The 15,619-nt window shown below is 54.3% G+C and overlaps 1 protein-coding gene across 3 annotated transcripts in view; it reads left to right on the top strand.

The window, feature by feature from the left end:
- The first annotated feature begins 4,902 nt into the window (after positions 1-4,902).
- The window catches only part of LRP1 (LDL receptor related protein 1), an 80,290-nt gene continuing 69,573 nt past the window's right edge, over positions 4,903-15,619 (top strand). For 2 of the 3 annotated variants that reach the window (XM_052641023.1, XM_052641022.1), the window contains exons 1-2: positions 4,903-5,237; positions 13,617-13,739. In XM_052641023.1, coding sequence (XP_052496983.1) covers positions 5,171-5,237; positions 13,617-13,739 — 190 coding nt within the window. In that variant the 5' untranslated portion in view covers positions 4,903-5,170. The remainder of the gene's footprint in view (positions 5,238-13,616; positions 13,740-15,619) is intronic. The other variant, XM_052641024.1, reaches the window with a different exon arrangement.

Here is a 15,619-nt window from a genome sequence, read left to right as displayed (position 1 = left end):
ATCCCCCCGCTACTTTCAGATAACAATTCTAAGTCTTTAGTGTGGCTAACATCACCTTTTGTGGTTAGGCTCTCTGATACTTCATCCATTATCTCCCCCAACAAGTACCTTAAGCTTCCACCATACCACATTTGCCTTAAGTGTTTCAAATTTCTTCATGCCTACATGTCTTTGCCTGTCCTGCAGCCTAAAACACCCTTTCCTTCTGTCATTGTTGGCCATCTCCTTCCTCTCTTTCAACACATAGCCTGGTATCATCCACTCTGCCCTGCTTTGACCCTCTTATCTGGGATTGGTATCCTGCCCTGGTTCCCATGGCCCTCTGTGCCATGTGCCTTTATCCCAGGCATTAAGGTCCTTTGTTGTAATTGTTAGTGATCTAGTTGCTCAACCCCATTAACCTGCATACACCTTGAAGGCTGAGACTGCATGTTTCCATCTCATCTCTAGTGTCTACCAATGTAACTGGCACATAAGTGAAAGCGAAGTCACTCAGTCATGTCCGACTCTTTGCAACCCCGTGGACTATAGCCCACCAAGCTCCTCCATCCATGGGATTCTCCAGGCAAGAATACTGGAGTGGGTTGCCATTTCCTTCTCCAGGGGATCTTCCCGACCCAAGGATTGAACCCAGGTCTCCTGCATTGCAGGCAGATGCTTTACCCTCTGAGCCACCAGGGAAGCCCATATGAGGTACCTAATAAATGTTTTTTAAATGAAAGGAAACCAGGCTCCAATCCACACTGTGATTTGAGGCAGATTCCTCAAATCTGCCTTTTCTGAGACTATTTCCATATCTACAAACTGAAAATAACACCTATGCCACAAGGTAGTTGTAAAACTTAAATGAAATAATCCATGTAAAATCTACTGCCTGGTCTTGGTATATGGAAAGTATTCAATCTTGGTTCTCTTCCCATCTTCCAACAAACCCTTCCCATTTTTCCTGTTTACACTTCTTTATCTGACCGCTAGGTGGTGCCAGCCTCTGGCCTGACATTCAATTCCAGGGCTGCCCTCTTAATGCCCCTTTCTCAGTGCCTGTTACACTCAGGAAAAGGAAAGTGAAGTCGCTCCATCATGTCCAACTCTTTGCAACCCCACGGACTGTAGCCTACCAGGCTCCTCCATCCATGGGATTCTCCAGGCAAGAATACTGGAGTAGGTTGCCATTTCCTTCTCCAGGGGATCTTCCCTGACCCAGGGATCGAACCCGGGTCTCCCACATTGCAGGCAGATGCTTTACCCTCTGAGCCACCAGGGAAGGAAAGGGACATATTTAATAATCTGCTGGGAGATCCCAAGAAAACGAGGTATTCTCTCCACCAATTTCTTTGCCTGCTGTCACCATTCTTGATAACCTGATCATAGATTGCACAGAATTAATTCCTCTGTGGCTTCCCCTATTTGGTTATAATTCCAACCCAAGGATTTGAAGATGGAAAAAGCTTCTTTAGAGCAGAAGTGGGGAGAAAGAGAAGAAGTCGAGGCAGAGAGCGATCGCATGATGGGTGCTATAGGAGAAATACGGAGACAATTCTTACAGTCACATCCCATTTGATGGTAATCATGATGGTCTCCTTTACCAGTGCAGACACCCCTACCCCTAACACTCCTGTAAGTTCACCAACCTAACAATCAAGAGGTCCTAACACTGTGTGGATGCAAATAAGTAAAGGGACATGATACCTGCCCATAGGGAGTTTATGGTCTGATGGTAGACACAAAATCACAAAATTAAGTGCCAAATTCTAGGTACTGAAGTTGTCTTCAGAGCAAGCTTGGTAGAGAGATGCGCAGAGTGAGAATAACAGGAGAGCCTTGCTGAGGAGAGTAGGAAGGAGCTGAGAGAAGAGTATAAGTAAAGGCTCAGGTAGAAATATGCATTCTCTTGTCTTATAGTGACAACCTCAGTACTTCACACATTGGAAATAACCCGAGTGCCCAACAATCCCAGTAGACTATGGAGTATCCAAGAAGGAGGTCCCAAGGAGTCCATGTAAAGAGCGACTTAGGTGTGTGTGTACAATGGGAAAGGGATCAAGATGAGGTAATTGAGAAAAAGCAAGTTCCAGAACAGTATATACTTAATGAGCTGATTTGAAGTTTTAAAAGATGTTTATTTATATTTGTTGATTATGTATTTATTTTGGCTGCACCAAGTAGCTTACAGTATCTTGGTTCCCCGACCAGGAACTGAACCCAGGCCTCCGGCAGTGAAAGCATGGAATCCTAACCACTGGACCACCAGGGAATTCTGTTTATTGTTTTTGAAAAATCTCCTGGAAGGAGACCCAGGAAACTCTTAGTAGTGGTTATTCTGAGAGTGGGACTGAAGAATGGGAGCATGAAGTGTGGCAAGTTTACTTTTCACCTTGTATACTCTTGAGTTCTGCAACCACTAAGTATTATTATTATTATTTACAATATAAAGTTAATAAAAATAAACACAAAGTCATATCCAGGAGACAGCAGGGACTGGGAGGTTTGCAAGTGAGATGTGTCCACTGAGGCCAGATCCTGGAAGAAGAGTTGACATGTGATCATTCTGTTGTCTATGGACACCCAATAGAAGTTCCCCAGCCAGGAAGAAACAGAGGAAGCAGTTCCAGGAAGATTCACCTGCATAAGAGAAGTATCAGGGAGGGCCGAGAAACAGGGCTGCCCCCCTCACAACCTTCTCAGGCTATGTATGCTCACTCCAGCTAGCTTTTTCCCTTCAAAGCTGCCTGAAGTCTGTTTCTTTTTTCCTTTGGGCGGTGCTGGGTCTGGCTGCAGTGCTTGGGCTTCTCTAACTGCAGTGCGTGTGGGCTCTCTAGTCGTGGTGCACAGGCTCAGTAGTTGCAGTGTATGGGATCTTAGATCCCTGACCAGGGATAGGGAGCTCAGAATTTTATCCACTGGACCATCAGGGAAGTCCCCTGGACTCTGTTTCTATCTGACTTTACTTGGATGACAATATGGGGAAGGGGTTCTGGGAGAAGGAACCTAGTAGGTGTTCATTAAAAACCTTTAGTAAGTTCCTGCCATGTGACCCATGTTACATGTGTTAGCCCATGAGGTCTGGATGAAGGGATGAATAAGACCCCACCCCGGACGGAGAGAAACTCTGGCAGTGGAAATGGAGGAAAAATCTGAGCTCTATTTCAAAGGAAAAAATGGTAAGTCCTGAGCCCAGGTTTGTAAGATCGATAAAGGCCCAGAAGACCGGTTGGCAAAAAGTCTAAGGTTTCCGGCCCGGGAGACTAAAGGCAGGTGGCCTTGGCCCTGAGCAAAGCTCGCCTGGAGGAAGCTCTGGTTTGGAGGAAAGGTCTAGCTGTTTCTGGATTCTTCTCTGGCTGTCGCTTCTCTCAACAGACAAGCCCTCCATGCTGCTCTGCTTTCTGCCAGGGCCCGACTGGAGTGAAGATGTGGGGCCTTTCCTTGCCTAGAATTTTAAAAGGGAGAAGGGTGGCGCAAGCCTCCCTCAACTCTAACGTCAGTTTCTGGCAGCCAGCATTGCTGGCTGTCTCCCTGAACTCCGACTTCCAGACACCAGAAAGTCAGACACCCGAAGTACAGCGGGAAAACACCGCCCAGAAGGGGGCAGCGGCCAGAAGCACGGTGTTGGGCCCCGGGAGCTGCCCGGCGCCCCGTGGACCCCGAGCTAGGAGTCCCTTGTGGACTCTGCCTAGGACAAAGGTCCGGGACCCAGCAGACACCTCCTTAGAAGAACTCGAGGCCTGGAAACAGAGGTCCAAGAGTCCCTCATCTTATTCCAAATCCCCGTTGCTCGGAATTTAAAACCCCGACTTGGTGGGAAGCCAGTCAGAAGGTATAAAAAAACAAAACACCAAACAAAAAAATAAATGAGCCCTGACCTCTTGGGACGAAGCGGGTGGACCTTCCTCAGCCCCACCCGCTGGTGACTCACCGCCCTCCTAACCAGGGCCTGCCCCTCCCGCGCCCAGTGCCAGGCGAGCAGGACAGGGCGGGTGCTAAGGTGGGCTCCATCCCCAAGCCCTAGGCAGGCGGACAAGCTCCGGCGTGTCCCCGCGGGTGCCCCTGTTTACACCAAGCCCTGGAGCGAGGTGGGGGCGGGCCTTCTCGGCCCCTCCCCCATCCCGCCCCCCTCCGCCGCAGGCCCCAATCCCGGTCCGGGTCTGACAATGTCTCCAAATCAAAGCTCAGCCTCTCCCCGCATCTTCCCCACGGTCTGGCGGCCCCCAACCCGCCTCCACCCCAGGCAGGGGAGTCACAGTCAGGGTTCCCCCAGGAGATCAGGCCTCGGTCCACACCTCCTGATCTCAGATCCCCAGACGGGGCCTGAAATCCTAGGGCGAGACACCGAGTTTCAAAGCCAAACGGCTCAGCTCTCTTCGCCCCCTGCCCAATCCCTCTCGCCGCTTCAGTTCTCGAGCGCCAGGCAGAAGGGCCCAGTCAGGGGAATGGGCACTCCAGGCCCAAAACCAACCAGCGGGGCCCCAGGAACCCCCGCTCTCGGACCGCTCGCCAGAGCTCCAAATCTTGTCGCTCCTCTGACTCCCCCTCCCCAGGGCAGCGCGCCAAATCAGCGCATGCGCACTCGGAGGATTGCCGCGTAGCTCTTTCTACCCCCCGCCCCGGCTTTTTCTTTCCCCGCCCCTTTTCTCTCTCCCTCCTCTCCCGGTCCCCTCCCTCTCCCCCCCCCCCCCCAACTCAGCCCGCCCCGCGGCACCTCAGTCCCGGGAACAGTGGTGCGAGCTCCAGGCCCGTGCACTAAGGAGGCGGAAACGAGGGGAGCCCCCAGAGCTCCATCAGGCCCCTTCCAAAGGCTCCCCCACCCGGTCCACGCCCCCCACCCCCCCACCCCGCCTCCTCCCAATTGTGCATTTTTGCAGCCGGAGGCGGCTCGGAGATGGGGCTGTGAGCTTCGCCCCGGGAGGGGGAAAAAGAGGAACGAAGAGAAAAGCAGGGGGTGAAGGGTTTGAATTTGGGGGCAGAGAGTGCAGCCCCGTCTGCAGGCCCTCCCCAAGGGGCTCCGAACTCTACATCCTCACCCACGCCCCTGGTGCGCTTTGCTGAAGGATAGGATAAGAATAGAGGAGAAGGGAGGGAGGAGGAAAAAGGGGGGCCCCCCAATTGGGGGGGGGCGACGACGAGAAGTAACAGGACCAGAGGAGAGGGGCTGCTGCTGGCATCAGCCCACACCATGCTGACCCCGCCGCTGCTGCTGTTGCTGCCCCTGCTCTCTGCTCTGGTCGCGGCCGCTGTCGACGGTGAGTGAGATTCCGCGGCCCCCTTGGACCCTTGGGGACACTCACTCCCCAGCCCCCACTCCTGCGTTCGGATGAGAAAGGGAGTCGCGGGAGGGGTGCCTTTTGTTATCCCAGTCCAGCTGACACTGCAGCGGCCCAGCTGGGGGCGGGGATGGGGGTCCAATTTGGAGGATGGGGGCCTTGGGCAAATGATGCTTCTGGGGACCCCCCCTCAGCCCAAACAAAGACCAGAGGCCTGGGAAGGGAGAAGAGGGACCCCCCTTTTTCTGATCCTGGGATCTAGAGGCCTTCTCCTATCTCTGTTCGGGGAGGGCCTCCGCCTCCCCTACATCCTCTACCCCCCCACCCCCATCTAAATTGTAAAGGAATCCGGATTTGCAATGTACTGGCTGCAAAAGGGGGCGGGGGTCCTTTTGCTGTGGCCTCTGAATCTGGAAGGGAGAGCCGGGTCCGGGTGCCCTGCTGGGCAGAGAGCAGGCTAGACGGGGACTGGCTTTGGGTCGGGAGAGGAAGGGCCACGGGAAGGCCCCCTGCTTGGGTGTGGAATCTGGGCCCTTGGAGACCAGGCTTGGAGGCCTGAGTCCAGGATTTAGCAGGCTGCCAGCCTGGGTTCCGAAATGAGCACTTCCCCCTCTCAGGGCCTCTGTCAGTAGCCTGGAAAGAGCTGTACTGGGGGGTGTAGCGGGTGGGGGCAGGCGAAGCTATATGACTTTGAATTTTCCTTCTTAATTCCTGGGAGCTTTGAGATGAAAAAACGTCAGATGTCATCATTGGGGAAGGGGACTGGAGAATGGCCTGGAATGCTGAAGTGGGAGGGTGGAAGAAGGCTGCTCTCTCCCTGACTTCTGGCTTGATCACAGTTTGGACTAGAAGGAGAGCTGGAGGTTGGATGGGGGTTATGTCATGCCCCCACCCCTAATGCCCTGCACCTTAGGTAGATGTATTTATTTCTCTCCACCACTTCCCCTCCTCCCCTCGTACACACACACTTTGTATATTGCAGTTAGCTTTGGGCAAGAACTGTGTCCTTTTGGAGAAAGAGGTGCCCTCCTGCTTTTTTTTTAGTGTCAGCTATTTTCCCTCTTACTTGTGAGTCACTGGTTCAAGTCTTGCTCAAGATTTGGGCTGGGGTCACGGGGTTGGGCTGGGCTGGGCCCCTGATTTGAGTAGGGGTGGGATCTGATCCATTCCCGTCACTTTAATCTTCTCATTGAGGAAAAAAAATCTGCACGCAATACCATTGTGAACCCCTCCTCCATCTTCTCAATTCTGCCAGATTGGGATTGGGAAAGTTTTTCTCTGAAACTGGATTAACTCTTCCCCTCCCCGCAACTTGCTTCAGTTGGGAGGGGTGTTGGGGGACAGGAAATATATAGGACAGTATATTCAGTAGCTCTCAATTATACCATCTTGGGGACTCTGTCCACCTACCACTCACCCCACATGGAGAAGAGGAAAGAAGCTGTACCCGGAATACCCTTCAGACCACCAGCCCTTGCCTGTGATTTCCTCAGTTATGGGTGTTGTTTCCTCTTGTTCTTAATCCTGTTAAGTGAGAGGGGAAACTGAGGCAGAGAGATCTGGAAGGGATAGAAAAGCATTTTAAGAGAGAAAGAGTGACGCATCAAGAGCCCCATGATGGAAGGAGGATGGAGTTAGGCAGAAAGAAGAGGGGGTCTCTGTGGAAAGCAGACAAGGGCCCCAGCCCAGTCAGGAATGGCCCCAGGGAGCTTCACCCCTCGGGTAATTACCCCACCAAGTTGGTGGGTGGTGAGTGGAGGAAGGAGACTGGACATGTTTTCCTTAATGGTCTCCCACCCTTTTGTAAGTTTCCACCCAGCCCACAGCTGTAACCCCAGCTCAAGCCAAACTCTATCCAAAGTCCTGGGCAACTCTGAGACTCCACAGACTGTAGCCCGCCAGGCTCCTGTGTCTATGGGATTTTCCCAGCAAGGATACTGGAGTGGGTTGCCATTTCCTCCTCCAGGGGCTCTTCCGGACCTAGGGATCGAATCTGCATCTCCTGCATTGCAGGCGAAGTATTCACCGATGAGCCACCAGAGACGCCCCTAGGGAGAGGACCCCTCCCCAAACTCACATTACTGCTCTCACCTTTGGGGTGGGAATATGACTCATCCAGAGTGGGAATGGGGAGTGGGAAAGGGAGACTGCACAGACCTGTAGGGCCAATGTCGTCCAGGACTGCCCAGGAGTTCGTATATCCTACCCTTGCCCTCATGCCTGGGGCCCACAGACACAGAACTTTCTCCTTCGTTTCCCACAGAAGGGCATGTCCTGGCTCCAGCTTACCTCCCTCAGTGTCTAACCTTCCTTCCTGCTGCTGGCTCGCATGGACCCTGCTGCTTTGCCTTCAGGGGAGCAGCCCTAGGTCCTTCTCCAGCACTTCCGCCTTCTCTGTTGTGCCTGAACCCAATCCCCAGGGTCCCCTTCTCTTTGGGGAGCGATGTCACTCCTCGCTAGTAGACAGAACTGGGTCTACTTGCTTCCTGGGAGGCTGGAGAAACAGATGGGCTGGAGAGTGAGAAGAGAGGTCACTGAGGTCTCTGCTGAGATTAGGAAAATTTTGTAGTGGGGAGGGCTGGCTGCCTCCCTGTCTCCTACCCATCTCCACATACCCCCTTGAGCCAGTGTATTACCTGTTATCAGACAAGCTGGACAGTGAACTTAGTTATGAGGCTGAGCTTCCTGGCTCTGTGAGAAATGGTTCCAAACTCATTTCTCCCCTGGTCAGACCCAGATGCCTGATTATCTCCCCTCACCCTTGTCTTTTAAACCAGGGACGTGAGGACATTGATTTGGGGATGGAGGTATATTTTGATGTTTAAGGCTGCTTCTCAAAACTTCCTTTTCTCCCAATCTTAGCCACCCCCCTTCCTCCATTTTCTCTATTATTTTTCCCCCAGCCACTCCCCATCACTGGGCCTCTTAAGGATGTCAGCCGGGCGGGAGGGGCAGGAGGGGCAGGAGGGGCAGGAGGGGCAGGAGGAGCAGGAGGAGCGCTGGCCGGAGCCAGATCCTGTCCAAATCCCCCTCCCACCCCCGACTTTTCAAAACTCCTTTGGGAAGCCCTTCCTTACCTAGTCTAACTTTCTTTCCTCCTGCTGTAGCCTCAGCCTTTGCATATCAAAACCCCAAGCTTAAGGTTTATTACCCGCCTCAGTCGCCTCCTCTCAGCCCCTGCCCCCAGCCCTCCGTGAGCTCTCCAGCATTCAAGTCCTCCAGCTCTATAAGCGGGCTCCTCACCCTTCGGCAATCTGAATGCAGTGGGACCATGCAAGGGTCCCTGACCTGGTGGAACTGTGTGCTGGGTGTGTTTGGAGCATCTCAGCCCACCCCACTGTGTTCAGTCCCAGATTTCAGCCCAGCTTTTAACAGGATCCCACATTGTTTGGAGAAGGAAGTAGTTGACTCTGGGATTGCTTCCGGTGCAGTGGCCCCAGGCCCCAGTGTAAAGCCTCCCTGGGAAAGAGGCGAGGGACAGTGGAGGGCAGCATTTACCCCTCTTGCACCACAGGGGAGATGAGGGTCTCTCTGAGGCCTTGGCCTTCCCGTCAAAGAGCTTCCATCTTCCTTCCTACCACCCTCCCAATTCTGTGGGTGGCAATGGCCCCTATTCTGAGTTTGCCTGGGGTCAGACAGTGGTAGGGCCGGGACTCCACTTGCCTGAGTAAAGATACATGCTTCCCCACCCTGAATCTCAGGGATGTTTTTCTCCAGGTTCATCCCAAGACAACTGTTGCCATTATCTTCGCAACCTCTGGGCTGAGACCCTCTTCCTAGGTTTTTTCCTCTGTCTATCATTGGTATGTGCTGTCTTGGCCTCCAAGAACCTCTGTCTCTCATTCTCCTAGCTAATCTCTCTTATCTCATCCTCACTCCTCCTGTTGTGGCGTTCTCTGTCCAGTCTCTCTCAGTCTCTGTGTCATGCTTTGTCTCTGCCTGTCTCCATCCACCTCCATCCAGGCCTCTTGGTATCCCAAAAGCTATCTGGGAGCAGAAATCTCTCCTGGGCTCTCCCCCGTGCTCTCCATTTTGGAGTTGTTATTCCCATCTCAGGCCAAACTGGGAATCTCCATTTCGGCAGTAAACGTTCTCCCTCCACTTTCTTCCAAGTTCCTCTCTCTTTTTCCCCCTCCACTAATTTGGGAGAGAATGTTTCTGGAAGAAGGGAACTTGATACCCTTTGTGGGTTGAATAAGAGGGAGAATGCAGATAATTCAGAAAGGCGGAGGGAAGTTAGACTTCTGGCAGAACTTCCTCATGACTTGAGAACTGGAGAGAGGTGTGGGGACTTGGTCAGGAGCTTAGAGCTTTTATTTCTATGGCTGTGTGTGCAGGGGGTTGGGGGTAGGTGAAGAGGGCTTCTGAAGGCCTGGTGAGAGATATGCTGACCTCTGGAGGCATTTGAGGGGTCTGGACTTTACTTGTGGGGGTGGGGGGGGAGCATGGAGGAAAAGATGGTGGGGAGGTCAGGCTAATGTCCCGCTGAGTCAATATTGACTCAGGATGGAGGGGGAGACCATCCCCCTCCCCCCGGCAGCCCAAGCCATCCTGTCTGTCTGTCCAGGCCGCAAAGCAGAGGCCCAGACTCAGGAATGACAAAAATGTGTCTGAGCCTCACTGAGCTGCGGGGAAGGAGCCACCGGGTAACACCCAAAATACATAAAATTCAGTGAAAAGCTCTGGGTTTGGGCCTGGGAGGCCCCTGCCGCCCCACCCCCGTATGTTTGAAAGTTTAGATTCCTGCAGGCTCTGGCCCCCCCACTCCCTGGCCACCCCCTGGCTCCTCTGTCCCCTTAGCTTTATCATGTGGTTACTTTTAGAAAACATCCCCCGTACACAGCCTGTCTCTCCCTCTGCTGTGTCTGCTCTTGCAAAGGGCCTCAGGGTTCTCCTTCACCCTCACCCTGCCTTAGGTCTCCTGGGTCTTTAGGAAATCTCACCCCCCTCTCTGCCTCTCCGTCTCTGCTCCGGAGGGATCAAACGACGGGTCCCCTCCTCTAGAAGTCTCCCTCAGGGCTCTACTTGCCTGTTGCCCTCCCTTCTCTGCTCAGGCACCCTTGCCACCCTTCCCCACCCTGTCCCCAAGGCCTCAGGATGGGACAGGACACAGCCAAAGCTCAAGCAGGGCAGTGGGGTCCGTGTTGTGTCTGGGTGCACACCCAACCCGACACCTCCTGTTCCGGCTCCAGCTTGGTGGCCCTGGGGGCCGTGGCTGGGCTGGGTGCCTGGGTTTGGGGGGGGTGCAGGGGTGTTGGCCAGAGTTAGCATGGCGGTCACATTCATCTCCGGGCAAAGCTGAGAACAGACAGCCCCTGTGTCCTGGTGTTCTCTCTGCAGCCTCGCTCGCTCTCCCTCTGTAGTTCTCTCCTCCTTCCTTTTTCCCTCTGCTGTCCTGTTCTTATCCCTTTCCATCTTCTCCACTGTCTCCCCTCTCTGAGGAGCCTTGAAGGCCAGGGCCACCTCCTATAATTCCCATCCCCACTCCCAGTGCCAGAGGACCCTGCCATTTCCATTTTTCATCCTTCTGCTCCGCTGTCATGGCCAGTAAGAAATCACCTGTTCAGTTACTAATTGCTTTATGCCTCAGTTTTCTCATCTGTATATGGGGATTGCAACCATAGCCACGTCACAGGGTTTGAGGATCTAAATGAGTTAATATGTACAAAGTGTCTCAGCCCAGGTGCTGACGCAGAGTCACCATGTTGAAAAGTGTTAGCTGATATCCTTAGGAACCCCCAGATCTCCCAAGGGGTGGGAGCCAGGGGAGGCCACTAGTTGCTCCCTAATGTAGGGCCATGTTGTTCCCTCATCTGGGGCCACCTAGCCGGGTTTTCTGGGTGCTGGCATCAGACGCAGAAGGCTCAGCTGAGGGGAGTGGGGTTGGCTGCGGGCTCTAAGCAGATTACAGGTTTCCGACCCCACCCCCACTGCAACACCCTCCACCTCTGAATGAGGCTTCCCTTGGCCCATGTAGACTGCCCCAAAGTAGGTTATTTGTTCCTTTCCTCGCCTTTCCCTATGAAGGAAATCAAAGACAGGCCTTAGCCTTCAAACTCAGGTCTTTTCTCCACCATCCCTGACAGAAAGGAAGTTCTCCCTGCATCTCTTAGGTCCTTGTGCTGCCCTGGTGTGCGCCCAGTCACCCGCCCCGGCCGGAGGGGTCTGCTGTGGGCCAGGGCCCCAGGGGCTCCTCTTCCTTTCACTCCCCATCCCCCACTCCCCTCCCTCGCAAGAGCACATCTGGTTTGTGAATCTCTCTCATTCCAGCTTTTGGAGTTTGCCAGCTGCTGTTTCCTCTGTCGAGCTCAGGCCAAAAATGGGGGTGGGGGACAGCAAGGGGACAAAGTGAGAAAGTGAGGGCCAAAGCAGGGGGGATCGTGGCTGGGATGTGGAATAGAGGGGAGATTGGAGTGACCAACCAGTGACCTCGGGCCTGGGCTGTGAGTTCTACCCGGCGAGGAGTGGGGGCATGGACTGCTAAATCCAGGTGGGGGCAGGGATGGGCATGGGGACCTGTCTGGCCTCCAAACAGCCCATCTGCCTCTGAATCCCATTCCAGCCCCCTCTACCACCGCTCTCCCCCCCAACCCCAGCCCATCTCGGCCAGCCAGGGGAAGAGGACCGTTCTCCGGCATGCTAACTAGGCTGCCTAGCAGTTTCCCGGGAAGACCTCACAGCTGGCCCAGTGGGGCAATGAACTCAGCATTATCCGCCTCCTCAAGGGGCCTTTATTCCCTGCTCAGGGTGGGGGGACAGGGGAGGGGGCTCCAGGGTGGGGGGCCTAGCCAGGCCATCCTTGATGTGTTTCCTGAACTTGGCTCTCACCCTGGCCGGCGGCCTGAGCGCAGTCCCCTCTGCCAGAGGCGGGGGTTGGGGGGAGGACGTCTTCCCAGTGTGGCTCTCCTCAGAGCCCATCCCTCCCTGCTCAGAGCCCCGGCACACTTTCCTTCTGCTCCGTCCCAGCCCTGAGCTCACTCTGCCCTGCGGTCTTCCTGGGGCGCCATGGCTCCTGAGGGGCCACCCCGCCCCTCCTGGGCTCCCCAGTGCCTCATTTACTGCCCAGCACAGAGCTGGGCTCTGGTGCATGACAGCCGAAGAGAAATGGGATGGACACAGATCGAGGAAGAGGCAATGCAGGGCTGGGAGACTGGGGGGCAGCAGTGAAGGAAGTGGGGCTTGCCTCCCTCCCGAGGAGGACATGCTGACAGGGTTGGGAGGAATAGCGCCTGAAGACCTCTCAGTGGAAGTGGGGAGCCTGGTGTCAACTGGCTGCTTCACAGCTCAGAGTCGGCTAAACCGGTCTAAGTCCTGATTGCGACATTTGGCTGCTGTGTGACCCCACATCCTCTGAGGCTCGGTTTCCTCATCTGGGAAATAGTATTACTCGTACCTAATTTGTCATATTGTGGAGAGGATCGAATGCGATGATATATGGAAAGAACTGGTTGATCACACTTCCCGGCACATACTGAGGTAACAATGAGAGTTAGTGTTACCATGTTTAATTCATCCCTGGAGAATGAGGTAACAGAATGGGGTGGGTGTAGAGAGCAGATGGTGGGGTGAGGGATTAGGGCAAAGAAGAGGTCCTGGATATAGGAACTTCTTGGGTTGGCTGGGCTGAAACCAGCTCCTGCAGGTCACCCCAGCCATCCCCCTGCCTCGGCTCTCCAGCCCTGTCGGCTTGAGCAGTCTTAGGTACCTATTAGCTCTGAGGGCATCCGCAAGGGAGACTGTTTAGAGAATGGATGTAGAGGCACAACTCCTCTGTTGATACCATCTCTGAGACACCCATGTGCCAAGAGCACCCCAAACACATGTCCCGTCTGGGGAGGGCCTGGTGGTTAGGAGTTGGAGATGTGTGGGGTGATGTGTTCCAAGGACCAGGAGTGTCCCAGAGGGTGAACGAGCAGAGAGGTTAGTAAAGACCAGTTCTGGACCTCTAGTGGGATGGAGAAGATAAAGAGAAAACCTGTCAAAAACCTAAATGCCCCATCACTCTCAGTCAGCAGAGTGGAGACTGCTGTGGTCTGACCAGAGTATCAGAGAACACAAGGGCTTTGGCCCTGAGAGCTGGGAGAGCACACACCCAATGGGCAGCCTACAGGAGTCATTCAGGCAGCAGCAGTGTGCTCCCCGCGTCCTTCCCCTCCCCCATCTCAGGTACACAGTGTTCAGGAGTGACCCCCAGCCCCTCCCTCCCACCCCTGCTCCACACATGAAGCTTGGGTTAGAGCCTGGGCCGGATGGAGACTGCTACTGCCTGAAGAAGGAGGAGGAACCCTTGAGGGCTTTCAGACTGTAGAGCTGGCCTCCACCCCTATTCACACTCCTGTTTTCTTCCCTTGGCCCTAGTCCCTAAGACTTGCAGCCCCAAGCAGTTTGCCTGCAGAGACCAGATCACCTGCATCTCAAAAGGCTGGCGGTGTGATGGTGAGAGGGACTGCCCGGATGGATCTGATGAGGCTCCCGAGATTTGTAAGTACCTTTTCTAAATCCCTACCCCCATCACTGATTTTTCCCTTTTCCTTTTGGCCCAGCAGTCTAGGATGAAGACAGTTGAGCTTGAGCCTGGCGTGGACCTTGCTCTGTGATTGTTTGTACATGACACAGCTAAAACTGTCCAACTGTCCTCCCCCTGCTCTTCAAAGAGCCCAGCAAGGTGTTTGGTATGCTCAAAAATGAGCTTCCTCAGCCGCTGTACCCGCCCCCAACCCCAGCCTCCCTGAGACCATATTCTCTGGGCTGACAGCTTTGCTGGAAGGTTCCTCTCCCTTCTTTCTGGCTCCTTCCGCTTCTTCCCACCTCTCAGCCTCCTGATCCTTGATGGGTGCCCCTGGGTCTTGCTGGGTCCCCTTCCTGTCCTCAGGTTCCCAGGCCAAAGGCCACTGGCTCTGGCTCAATCTCTGTACCAGAAGCCCCACCCCTGAGCATTTCCCGCCCTCCTCCCTCCCCCTACCCTCAGTAAGTGGTGTAATCAGAGGCAGCTGTTTAAACTGGGAGAAAGGTCCCCACCCAGCCTTTACCCTGCCAGTGGGGGGTGGAGAACTTGCTGGCGGGACCCTGGAGTCCTGGGCAGCTGGCAAAGTCTCCGCCTTCAGAGCCTCTCCCTTGCTGGGCTAGTCTGGGCAGGGGTCTGGGGACCCTGCATTCTTAGGTCTTTCTCTGTTCTCTCTTGGGGTTTATCGTGTCCCAGCCCCATCTCCACACCCTCACTCATTATTATTAGCGGTAATTTTAGGGCCAGAAAAGGAAACCACTAGTTCTCTCTGCCTCACCTTGATACCCTGCTCTGGAGGTGTGGGAGCCAGGGACATTCTACAACCGTTTCTATGGTGGCTCAGCCTGGAGTGTCTGCTCGTCTCAGGCCACCTTTATGCCCCACTTTTCGGACCCCAGTGTTTGGTGTTGAAGATAAAGAAAGCCGTGCAGAGGGGCCAGATCTGGCTCTTTTTATCCATCCTTTAGTTAGATGCAGATATACATATCCGCTCACTGTCCCCACTCGTGCACATTCCTAGACCCATCACACTCACACTTAGCTGCTCCCGGGGCCTGACTCACTCCCCCTACCCTGCCGACATACACACACAGAGGCACACGCTGGCACAAACACATTCTCGCAGCCATGCAGAGTCACCACTCTGAAACGAGGATACAGAGACATAACCTGCACGCAGACAGATGCCCCAGACACTCACACACAGACCCAGACTTGCTCCCAAGAGGACCTGGAAATGTACATACTGAGGCCGGCAGCACCGGCACACGTGGAGATTCATAGATTCACCTCACTCCACACCACTCTGCTCCATGGGACACACCTCCCCTACCTCTGCATGTGACTCCTCCCCAGCACAGGCAGACAGATGTGCTTGCATGCAAGCACCTTCTCACATCTTGTCTGGGCTTGGAAACCCATGGCCAGTGATCTGTCTACCAGCCCACAGGCTCTGCCAGTGTCCTAGATCCTGGCCTCCTTAGGATCCCCTGAAGAGCTCTGTCCCGCCCTCCCTGCAGCCCATCTTCTTGGGCAACAAGGAAAGTGGAGACATCGCCAGCGGGCCACAACCTTTGACAGTTCCCAAAGTCCTCCATCAGGCAGGCTGCTCTGGGGTGGAGGTCTAGCATAGTGTGCTGCAGAAAAATATAATGGAAGGCACGCGCTTCAGTTTTGAAATTTCCTAGTAGCTACATTCAAAAAAAGGTCCAAATAGGAACTTTCCCGGTGGTTGGGTGGTCAAGACTCCTCCTTCCCATAGAGGGGATATGGGTTCAATCCCTGGTTGCGGAACTAAGCTCCCACATGCTATAGGATGTGGCTAAAAAAATAAGCGTCTACTTAAAAAAAAAAACAA

The sequence above is a fragment of the Budorcas taxicolor genome, chromosome 5 (genome assembly GCF_023091745.1).
Source record: "Budorcas taxicolor isolate Tak-1 chromosome 5, Takin1.1, whole genome shotgun sequence".
NCBI lineage: Eukaryota > Metazoa > Chordata > Mammalia > Artiodactyla > Bovidae > Budorcas > Budorcas taxicolor.
Note: the sequence above shows the minus strand (reverse complement) of the source record. Positions and strands in the feature narration are given on the sequence as shown.